Source organism: Rhinatrema bivittatum, chromosome 4 (genome assembly GCF_901001135.1).
Source record: "Rhinatrema bivittatum chromosome 4, aRhiBiv1.1, whole genome shotgun sequence".
Lineage (NCBI taxonomy): Eukaryota > Metazoa > Chordata > Amphibia > Gymnophiona > Rhinatrematidae > Rhinatrema > Rhinatrema bivittatum.
This window is the reverse complement of record NC_042618.1, coordinates 39,415,495-39,427,633: the sequence shown is the minus strand read 5'-3', so window position 1 is coordinate 39,427,633 and position 12,139 is coordinate 39,415,495. Positions and strand designations below refer to the sequence as shown.

The window sequence follows — 12,139 nt, the reverse complement described above, 5'->3', positions numbered from 1 at the left end:
GATGAAAAAAATAAAATAAAATACCTCTTTCTTGGGCTCCTTGTTCGGATCAGTCTCTGTTTCTACAGAATTGGCGGTGGTGCCATTAGCTTCTTCCATTTCATCCTCGCTGCAACAGAAAAGCAAAACACTACCGCAATTACTGTACCAAGATTTTGACTTCCACATAAATTTCATTTGGTTCCTTTTATGGTAAAGCTAACAGCTAAAACCACCACCAGCACAAAATCACGTTGGGTTCTCTCATCTGTCATATATTCCTATTCCCAGCTGCACCTGCCTGGTCAAACCTAGATGACAACACTGGTGCAAGAACTTAAATGAAGATTTACAGCAAGCTCAACGGGTCATGGAACAGGACATGGTGGTAAGAGAAACGGACTGCACCTTAAGAATAAAGACGCACTTCCAGAACCAATGGCCTCATGCCCATGTTCATCCACCCACTGGTGCTGCTTCGTTCTACTAACAGATCTGGCTCACAGCACCCGGCCATGCATTTTTATTTAAAGGCTGGTTATTACCTGGCAGAGAATCGGATCTATATACAGTAGTTCCCAAGGATAAATTACCTGGAAGCTCTCTGGATGAAACACAGACTCGGGGACTTTACTGAAATTATCCTTTGACCGCAGACCAGACCAGAAACCGCCGGCTGCCACTTGTTGGGCCAGAACAATTCAACGGCAGTTTAATTGGACCATGTGGGCCAAAAGAAGAAGGAGATAGCACTGGCAGTGGTGATCTTCTAAAGAAAAAAAGCGTCCCAGGTCGAGGCCAACAGTGGCCTCTGTTTTCCACTCCAGCTGCAATGGGGAAAAAAGGAAGCAATCTGCCCAAAGTTCCAAACGATGCCAGGTTGACAAGCGGGCAGAAAATCAGCACTGGGCATCAGCTGCTCAGGCTGAAGGAGGAAGAGCTGGTAGCTGAATTGGCCCAAAACAACCCGTTTCCCTACCTAGCTGTAAGCAAGGGATTATAGCACGCGTTGCTATGGTTGATGATTAGCTATTTTTTTGCTGTTGATTTTTTAATTTGTTTTAATTAAACTTTTTGTTTGTTAGTCTAATCTTTGCATTAGTTTTGCACTGTTTGTAATTTACTGTGCTTTTATTGTGAATGTAATTCTTGTTACCTGCTAAGGTCTGAGGATTCGCAGGCTAGAAATCTGTAAAATAAACAAACAAACAGCTACAGCTTCAGAGGTGGGCGGGGACGGCAGGCCTGGCGGGAGGAGGCAGAGAGAGTGCCAGGGTCAGGCCCGGGGAAGGGAACGGGGGAGAGTGCTAGGGTCATCTCTGGGGGAGGGGGAAGAACAGGAGTGAGAGAGTCCATGGATGGAGGAGGATGGAGAAAGTTCATACACTCCCTGCCCCTCCTCCCCCCCCTCCCTAATCTGCACCAATGTCTAGAATGCTAACGTTCCCATCGTGGGCACCAGGCCTGGCTTTGCCAACAGGAACACTAGGCCTGTGCCTAGGGCAGCAGAAATGTAAGGGGCAGCGGGCTGGCTGGAGATTTGCTGCCTGCCATCTGTGCTGAATCTCATTCAGCAGAAAACAGTTTTCTATTTCCCGCTCCAGCCCCTCCCCTCCCAGTGTAGAGAACAGGAGGGGAGGGATGAGGCTGGAGCAGACAGAGCAAAGAAGGCTGGGTCTTAGACCTTTTGCTCTGTTTCCCCTTGTCTGGTGGCAGGGAGGCAGGGGTGGGGGGCTTTGCAGGAGAGAGAGAGAGTAAAAGACCGGTCAGCAAGGAATCTGATTCTGGATGCTTCTTTTTCTCGCAAATCAAAACTCAAGAAGCAAAGACACAAGCGCAGGCGCTTCTGAGGTGGACACAAGGCTGCAGTGTGCAGTTATCCATATTCCACCACAGTAGGTTCCAGGACGTTGGGCTCTTCCTATCAGGTCGCACGGTCAGCTGCCACATCATCACCAAGTAGGAAACCCGCACGCTACCCTGTACTGTACGCTGCAGATCTCACACTTTTAACAATGGATGTAGGCAGGCTACATCACCAACTCTTTGGAGGTTTCTACTTAACTGTGAAGTGTTTCCTTCTGAGTTGTACACCACTTATGTTTTAATTTCACTGTATTTAAAAACATAGTTAAGGTGGCACATGAGAGGCAGCCACGCTGAGAACCTCTGCTACTAATTTTGTTTCTTGAGCATTTACTTAGTTATATGCCTGTCGAAAGAGAAGGGAAATTCAGAATTTTTCCCTCTGAAACTCAGGCTTTCACACCTTTTCAAAAGAGGATCAATTGCCCGGGGACTTGTTCAGAGGGCACTTTAATCCCTACAGTCAACTCCAGTGGAAGAGCGAAAGAATCACCTGGAGAAGAAATTTGTTAAGCCCTCTGGATCTGCGGTTCCCGCTGCTAGAGAGAAGTGCCTAGGATCGGGCAGCTAAGCTTGCATGGACTGATGACGTCAGAGGTAGGGAAGCAGCAGAGGGAGCCAGGTTTCGGCATTCTCCATGCAAGGAAGGAGCGGCAACAGGAGTTCCAAAAGATGTTTGCTTAAGACTGATTTAACTTATTGATGCATTTTGTTTTAATGTATTATGTAGTATTCTGTTTTATGTTTACTATGTATGTTTTTTTTATTGTTACCTACATTGAACCATGTATAGGATGAAGTGGGCTATAAGAATTTTTAAATAAAGAAATAAAATAAACAGGAGTGAGTCCTGATTTCCAGGTTTTGTTGGGAGAACAGGCTGAGCAGAGGGAGTGGGGAGAGACTGGACTGTTCAAGTTGCTCCAAGTTTGAAGAAAACTTTCTTGGGTGAGACCTGTCCCCTGCCTGTTAAGCCTCCCGTTGTAACTTTGGAATCTCTGTGGTGTGGAAAATTATTTAAGGAGCGATTTAGTTAATGTGAAGAACTTTGTAACACAATAGAAATAGCTGGAATGCAGTTAATCATTAACATAGCTCGTGCAATTGCCTGACATAAGGCCTATAAGTTCTGAGAAAAAATATGCCATTTTACTTAGCTTACTTGTACCAAGAAACAAGCCATGAGATTAGATATATTAACAAGCAATTTCTCATGAGGCTAACTGTGCAGACATCAGCAACCTGCCAACACCTAACTGTGCTGATATGATTAGCACAGACAGTTGAGGCCTCAATAAATGACAAGAACATAGGGGAGTAGCCCAGAGAAGAAATTGGGGCATAGGTCAAGAAAATTAGCATAAAAGACCAAAGCCAAGACAGACTGGTTAGATTCAAAAGAAAGAACAGCTCTGAGGAAAAGCTTGTTGGATATTAAAGTGACTGATGGCCTGTTTCTGAATATCCAGCGCGGTGTTTCCTTTTTTCCAAGATATACAAGACTCATACTGGAAACTGTGCGGGGAAGTATCTTTGTATATATTCTTAATGCAAAATCTATTCTTGTATGCTTTCATTGCTTATTCTCAGTCTTCTAAGTAAAACTACTATATTTAAAGTGTATTCTATGACATAACTACCATTCAGTCTTCAATAACTCAATGTTCTTCTGCGTTCTTTGGCTTCAAAAGCAGAAAGGCTGTCTCATGGGCAGTAATCTTTCTGTCAGGAACAGATGGGCAAGATTGGAAAATTGGAAGAAGACTTTAACAAAATCAGAGTGGTCAATGCCACAATAATACAAGAGGGAAAAGGTTATTCAACAGAAGACGGACAACTTGAAAATCATATTAGGTGTTTACATTTTCAGCTATTGAATTTCCCTAGAGTTCCTGGCATGATGCCTCGAGAGATTGAAAAATATCTCACTGAAGTGGTAGGTATGTCATCAGATGCACTTCCACTGGGGAATAAAATCTTGTTTCTTCCCACTGGGAAACATGAAGAGGCTAAAGGGGAGGAAAGAGGTGATGCTCAACTATCAATGGCTAGTTTGGACTTGGAGAAATCTGTGGTGGAAGAGCAGGAAGAGAGTTACACTTCTAGTCTCTCTTGTATCTGGAGCAGGACTTAAGGAATGATAATACTTTGTACTTTCACAGGATGAATACATTGCTTTGGGGGAAAAGAATCTGGATTTATCCTGATTTGGCAAGAGTTACTCAGGAACGTAAAAAATTGTTTTTTGGAATGAGGCAGGAGGTTTGCATGTTCATGCTATGCTATCCATGTGAAATGTTTAATTAAATATAATGGTGCTAAATATGTTTTCTTTGCCCCAGAGCATTTCAGATCTTTTTCGGATGCTTACAAATTGTCTGATGCCAATGCTGTGTTAAGACAGGGATGACATTTAGTTGATCCGACTATTTAATTTTTGGTCACACCATGCCTAGATTCCAGTTTCTTTCATTATTTTTTTACTCTATTCTAACTCCTATGTTTGTCACTCCAGTCCCCTCTTTGGTGGACTAATGTAGTTAGATTCCTATTTTGTTCAGTGATTTTCTTTTGGGGGGGGGGGGAGGTTATATGTAAATATTTCTAATGGAATACCCTTAAAGGTGAATTTTAAAAGCCGTCGCGTGCCAAATTTGGGAGATGCGCACACATGTCAGGCTGGCGCCCTGAGTGAATTTTAAACGTTCCCCAGAAGCGCATGGATCTTCTGCTGCACGCACATCTCATTTGTTTTGAAAAAGGGGCGGGTTCAGGGTGGAGTCTGGGTGGGGCATGGGCATTCCGGGGGTGTGGCCAAGAGACATGTACGCAAATACTTCCATTACTGGGCACGCGCCCAGGTCTAGTGCCGCATAATTTTACTTCTGCTGTGGAGGAGGTGTAAGTTTAAAAAAAAATGTTATATCTGTGGGGTTTGAAGGGTCTGGTCTAACTGGGGGAATGTAGGCTACTAAACTAGGGGGGGTTGGAAGACCTACCTCTTAACTGGGCAAACTTATGATGAACTGGTAAAACTGGCAACACCATGGGCACATGCCCTTTTAAAATGCCCCAACTTATGCAACAGAAGTGGGATTTTCATAGCTAGGTGCAGACCAACTTAAAATTGTGCATATGTATGCGAGCAACCAGGATATTTTATACCATGCGTGCATACTGTATATGATGCTGATGACATCCAGTTACTGGTCCCTGTGTCAGACACAATAAAACAAACATCCAAACTAATTTCCATTTATTTAACTGCTATTAAACAATTATTAAGCCACATGAAATTGGTGCTAAATATGGAAAAAACAAATCATTCTGCTTGACAGGAAACCAAAAAATATCACCAATAATACCCTCACCCTTCCAAATAACGTCAATCTCATTCTCTCTGACTCAGAGACTTAGGGGTAACTATTGGCTGCCAGCTAAATTTTAAAAAGCATATTACAAATAAATTAAGGGAAGGTTACTATAAACTGTTAGTTCTCAGAAGACTAAAACCCCTGCTTGACATCAATGACTTTCGATCAGTGTTACAAGCTCTGATCTTCTCATCACTAGATTACTGTAATTCCCTCCTCTTGGGCCTCCCACAAACTTCTTTATGTCCCTTACAAGTTCTCCAGAACTCTGCGGCGAGAGTCCTAACAAACTGCAAGAATCGTGAGCATATCACACCCGTTTTGATGAACTTACATTGGCTTCCAATAGCCCAAAGAATACTTTATAAAATATGTTGTACTCTACATAAGGCTGTCTATGGGCAAGAAACAGACTGGCTGAACTTTCCAATTCGCCTACATACCCCACATAGGACATTACGAACAGCCAACAAAGGCTTTCTCCAAATCCCTTCAGTAAATACAGGCCACCTCACGTTAGTTCCTGAGAGGATCATCTCCACTGCAGGTCCCAGTGTATGGAATACAATGCCTGCTGAATTGAGACTCGAAACAGAGTTTAAAACATTTTAAAAAAGCCTTAAAGACCTGGCTGTTTGAAAAAGCGCACTCAGACAACCTTAAGAAAGGATAACAACTTTGAGAGCTAAGGCCTATTTTTAATTTCTGGTTGTGTTTGTTTTTTTAGAATGAAGTAACTGTGTATTGAATGTGTGCTGTTAACGTCTAATATATATTCTGTGTTTTATATTTTATTTGTGAACCGTTGGGATGTATTTCGAACGATGGTATACAAAATGTTTTAAATAAATAAAACATGCGCACAAGTTATAAAATCGCCCTGTCCCTGGGTGCGCGCCGGTACACGTGCTCCAATGTGCGCCTGCGTGTCAGTTTGAAAGATCCCATTTTAAGTTTCTGTAAGAAAGCTTTTTTCTTTGCTTTTTGAAAAATTAATAAAGAAGGCATTAAAAAAACAAACATGAAACAAAAATAGACTTCATCATAAACAAAACAAAAAAAAACCCCAGTTCTGTCATCACCCAATGATTCTCTTGATATTTCTGCCAAAGTGAACATTATTTCAGTGCCAAGTGTAACAAGTAAGTCCTTGCAGTATATTTAGGGCCAGATTCTCAAAGGTTTTTCTCCCATTATGTCAGGCCCTTAATTTAGCTTATGCATTTCTCTTTTTGTGATTTACACCTTAAAGTCTAATAATATGAAAAATATTTCACCAAAGAAAACATGAAGGACAAAAAGAAAAAAAGTGTTGACAAAATAGTACAAGGATTGCAAATTTCTCCAGTCCCTTAACCTTCCTTAACTTATGTATTTCTTTATTTTAAAACATTTATATTCCACACCACAAGACAGGCTAATCAGAGCACAGCACAAAATAACAATAGATCAAACAATTAAAATAAAACAAGTATGAAATCATAATGTCTAGTCATCGCTTCACCAATTAAAACAGCAAATGCTGAAATGCTTCCTGGAAAAAAAAAATTTGTTTTAAGCTTTCTGAAAGGTTTTATAATCCGAAATAGCATATAATTCTGTAACCAAACTATTCCATACTTAATGATATCTTATTAAAATACTAAAAAGGAAACATTCAAAAACACAGAAAACAGATAAGTTATCCAGCAAAAGTTAGCCGGATAATTTATCTGGGATATCCAGCTAACTCAAATATCCTCGAATAAAGTTATTTGGAATCTAACCAGAAGAGGCCTTTCAGAGCAATGCCATCGTGAGATCCAGTCCCCGCTGACCCAGCTGCTCCCTACCCAAACGAAACAGGTCCTCCGCCCGGGCTTAAAATGCTGATAGCCCGGGCGGAACGCGGCAGGACAGCTGGAGTCAACAGCACGGCATGCTCTCTTCTTCCCGCCTCCCCCTCCCCCCCCCGCGGCCCGGAAGAGAAAGTGGTGAGCAGCGGATGCGTGCGCGGGAAGAAGAGACCTTGCTAGTGTGGGCAGCATCGGCTCGAAGAAAAGAAGAGAGGCGCGGCCTTGAAGGATGAGCAGCACGGCTTGGAGAAAAATGAACAACGTCAACCCCTGCGGCCGATGGGACTCCTTTCTCTGTGAGGGCTGAAAGTGAAGGAGGTTGCTGCTGCCTTTAGGATTGGACGTGGAGGAGGCTGCTGCTGCTAGTTCGGTGGGGGGGAAGAGTGAGTGAATGAGCAAGCATGTGTGTTTGAAATCCTGTGAATGTGTGAGACAGCATGTATGTGAATGATTGAGAGCCTGTATATGTGAAAGAGAGTATGGGCCGGATTTTAAATGCCCTGCGCGCGTAAATCCGGCTGGATTTACGCGCACAGGGCCCTCGCACGCCGGCACACCTATTTTGCATAGGCCGCCGGCGTGCGCAAGTCCTGGAGCTTCATGAAAGGGGCGGGGGAGGGGCGTGTCCGGGGGCGTGTCCGGGGTCAGGGCGGTTCGGGGCGGGATCGGGGGCGTGCTGCCGGCCCAGGGCCGTGGTCGAGGCCTCTGGACCAGCCCCCGGGTCGGGTGATGGTGCGCCAGCAGCCCACTGGGTGCACCAGATTTACGTCTGCTTTCAGCAGGCGTAAATCTGCCAACAAAAGGTAGGGGGGGGGTGGAAAGAAAGTTCCCTCCGAGGCCACTACGATTTCGGAGCGGCCTTGGAGGAAACAGGCAGCGTGAGCCCGGCTCGGCGCGCGCAGTTTGCACAAATGTGCCCCCCCTTGCGCGCGCCGACCCCGGATTTTATAAGATACGCGCGGCTACGCACGTATCTTATAAAATCCAGCGTTCTTTTGTTCGCGCCTGGTGAGCGAACAAAAGTATGCGCTCGCGCAAAATTATAAAATCTACCCCTATGTGTGTGATTGAGAACTGGTTTAGGTGAGGGAGCATGTGAGTATGTGATTGAGAGCCTGTGTGTAAATGAGAGAGAGAGAGCATGTTTGTAAGCATGTGAATGAGAGTCTGTGTGTGAGAGAAAAAGTCAGCATGTATGTGTGTGATTGAAAGCCTGTGGGGTAGATTTTAAAAAAGCGCGCCTTCGCGCACTTTTGTTGGCGCATCAGGCGCCACCAAAAGTATGCTGGATTTTAGTAGATACGCGCGTAGCCGCGCGTATCCGCTAAAATCCTGGATCGGCGCGCGCAAGGCTGCCGATTTCGTGTAGCCGGCGCGCGCCGAGCCGCGCAGCCTGCCGCTATTCCCTCCAAGGCCGCTCCGAAATCGGAGCGGTCTCGGAGGGAACTCGCTTTCGCCCTCCCCTCACCTTCCCCTCCCTTCCTCTATCTAACCCACTCCCCCAGCCCTATCTAGACCCCCCCCCTTACCTTTGTGGGGGATTTACGCCTCCCGGAGGGAGAAGTAAATCCCCGCACGCCAGCGGGCCACTAGCGCGCCGAGATGCAACCTGGGGGCGGTTCCGGAGGGCGCGGCCATGCCCCCGGACCGCCCCGGGCCGAAACCACACCCCCGGGCCCGCCCCCGAAACGCCGCGTCCCACCCCCAAAATGCCGCGCGGATCCAACACGCCCCCGACACGCCCCCCTCGAAAAACCCCGGGACTTACGTGAGTCCCGGGGCTCTGCGCGCGCCGGTAGGCCTATGGAACATAGGCGCACCGGCGTGCAAGGCCCTGCTCGCGTAAATCCGGGCGGATTTACGCGAGCAGGGCTTTTAAAATCCGCCCCTGAGTGTGTAAGCGAGAAAAGATAAGACAGCATGTGTGAAAATGTGTAATTAAGAGCCTATATAAGTGAGAGAAAAAGCATGTGTATATGTGAGCGATTGAGAGCCAGTGTGTGTGTGTGTGAGAGAGAGAGAGGAGAAATTTGCAAGCAAACCATCCCTCCTCCTACTAATTCAAAACAATTTCAGGGCACCTGGATATCAAACGTTCTCAGGTATACAGAGCAAAAAATGTTTGTATCCTTATTATTTTTAATTACTGGGACTTTGTGTCTGCTATTTTGAAATATTTTATTGGTATCTAGAAATTTTTTATATGATTTTTTAATTATTGGATATTCCATTCATCAGCTGTTTTGAAATAATCTGTTCTTTTTGTTAGTATGGTTTTACTGCTACTGATTTTATATTTCTTGATTTGTTTTATAAGGACTGGTGATTTTTCTCTTTTTCCTTTGATATACTGCATACAGAGACTCTGGCTTATTGCGGTTTCCAATTCAGTTCTTTGTCTGCATGCTTCTAATTATGCATTTTGGTCTCTTTATTCTTTGTTAGGTGAGGGTCAGCACATGTGATTCAGGTGGGGTTCTCTGCTGGCATGTAGTTTCTGTGTAGGGCTCTATAGCAGCCTGACTTGGTCTGTTTTCCTAATAGGAGATGTATTGGTGTCTTAAGGCCTGGTATAATATTTTCAGTGTTGCCTTTTCTTAGGTAAGATGGTTACTGTTTAAGTGCAGGAAATTGGTGCTGTTTTGGTGTAGGATGTTTTTTATTTATGCAATTTCTCTTCAGACAGAATACATATCTTTTCCTTTTGTCATTTTTAACAATAAAAATTAATACTGGACCTTTATTTTTTATTTCCGCTGTGAATTGTAATGAGCAGTGTGTCATACATGTAAGCATGGTCTGTCAGGTGTGTCACGATGGGAAAAAGGTTGAGAACCACTGCATTAAAGAGTCCACATGGACAGGAAGGACCCAGACTTTGGCTGTGCCTAATGAAAAAGCCCTATGTGTGTGTGGGTGAGAATGGGAGCCTGGGTGCATCTCTGTGTGCATAAGAATGGGAACCTGGGGGGGTGGGGGGGTGAGAGAGTGAGAGCTTGTGTGTTAGGGAGTCTGTGAGAGAAAGCGTGCATATGTGTGTGTGTGTGTGTGTGTGTTTCAGGGAGGAAAGAAAGAAGACAGTAGTAGAAGAAAGACACTGAAAAGGAATTAGGAAATGAGTGACAAGGTAAAAATGGGAAAAAGAGACCAGGACCAACTGATTAGAAAAGTACAAAGATTAGACAACAAAGGTAAAAAAAAAATTATTTTGGGATTTTAGCAATTGGACTATGCCATCTTTGGGAATGTGCATTTCTTATATTTTTTAATTTGGCTCTTTCTTCAGTATTCCACTGTTCAGAGTCTAGTTTCTCGGGCTTTCTATTTTGGTTTTGTCTACGTGTTTCTGTTTCTAATTTATAGTCTCTTATTTCTATATTAGGTAAGGGTCGGTCTCTGTTTTGCCTGTGTGTGTGACTGAAGTGCAGTATTTCTGCTAGTGTGTAGTTTTCTCTGTAGTAATAGTCCAGCTTGTTCTGTTACTCTGATAGGTGATGTATTAATGTTCTAGGGTCTGGTTAGTATTTGCATTGCTGCTTTTTCATAAGGTTGCTGTTATTTGAATCCTGAGTCAGTGCTGTGACTGTATAGCAAGGTTCTAGATGTCTCTTTGCAGGAGTTTGTATTACTTCACAAAATAGCAGTGGAGGAATTATTTTGCTGAGGTGACACCAGAATTTGAATATTCTTTTTTTCATGTTAACATAAGAACATGCTATACTGGGTCAGACCAATGGTCCATCAAGCCCATCATACTGTCTCCAACAGTGGCCAATCCAGGCCATAAGAACCTGGCAAGTTCCCAAAAACTAAGTCTATCCCAATTTACTGCTGCTAGTAATAGCAGCGGTTATTTTCTAAGTCAGCTTAATTAATAGCAGGTAATGGACTTCTCCTCCAAGAACTTATCCAATTCTTTTTTAAACACAGCTATACTAACTGCACAAACCACATCCCTTGGCAACAAATTCCAGAATTTAGTTGTGCGTTGAGTAAAAAAGAACTTTCTCAGATTAGTTTTAAATGTGCCCCATGCTAACTTCATGGAGTGCTCCCTAGTCCTTCTATTATCCGAAAGAGTAAATAACCGATTCACATCTACCCGTTCTAGACCTCTCATGATTTTAAACATCTCTATCATATCCCCCCTCAGCCGTCTCCTCTCCAAGCTGAACAGGCCTAACCTCTTTAGTCTTTCCTCACAGGGGAGCTGTTCCATGTGAATTGTCCTAGCTCTGCTCTGCAACTGTTCTGATGTTAAATGCTGTTTTATTGTAGTTATGATGATTTCTGGCTTTCTGCAAAGAGGATTCATGAAACAATACATTAATGTTTGTTTTATTACATGATTGGATCTGATTGTTTGTTTTCTTTGCTTTTTACATGATATACTTGTGCATTTATAAACTGCAAAAAATATAAAATTAATACAGATTAATAAGGAATTTTTAATGCTGGTAAGTGCTTGAAATAATTAAGGTAAAATGTTTTAAAGTTTCACACATGATGCATAATGGCTGTTGCAAACTACTTAGAAAGCTACAGTAGGGTGCAGTATATGGCATTATTTATCAATAAGAAGACAACTAGTAGGTCTCAGACCTGCATGTCTACAGCACACCCATGTTAAACATGTGCCCACCTAAAAAATCAATTCTGGCTATGCCACTGGTGATAATCAGCATAATTGGTTAGGTTTCAAAGTTATTCAGGTATATGTACCTGCATAACATTAACCATAACAGGTTATACTCAATGCATGTTATGGGTTATCTGGTAACGAGCCCTCGCCCCAAACAAACAGCTAGCGGGTCTGCCGGCCTGACCTCCTCTTCCAACCCCAAGCCCCCCCCAAAGATAGATAAAACGTTTAAGGCCTATTGGGTCAATAGCCGCCCTGCCTCCTACAACAGTTTCTGAAAATAAAACTCTTCCTTCGGGCCTCTTCCACCACACCAGTCCTAACCTTCCTGCCCCAGCAGGAAACACCAAACCTCTCTGGGCTGCCAGGTTTACAGTACACGTGCACCGCTCCTGACGGCTTCCAGCATTGCTTTGACAGCACTGCCAGTACGGTGCAAGTGT

General features: G+C 43.8%; 1 protein-coding gene across 3 annotated transcripts in view; it reads right to left on the bottom strand.

Annotated features, from left to right (window-relative positions):
* Window positions 1-12,139, bottom strand: part of RCOR1 (REST corepressor 1) — a 245,874-nt gene that overhangs the window by 33,285 nt on the left and 200,450 nt on the right. For all 3 annotated transcript variants that reach the window (XM_029597990.1, XM_029597991.1, XM_029597992.1), the window contains one exon: window positions 25-109. In XM_029597990.1, coding sequence (XP_029453850.1) covers window positions 25-109 — 85 coding nt within the window. The remainder of the gene's footprint in view (window positions 1-24; window positions 110-12,139) is intronic.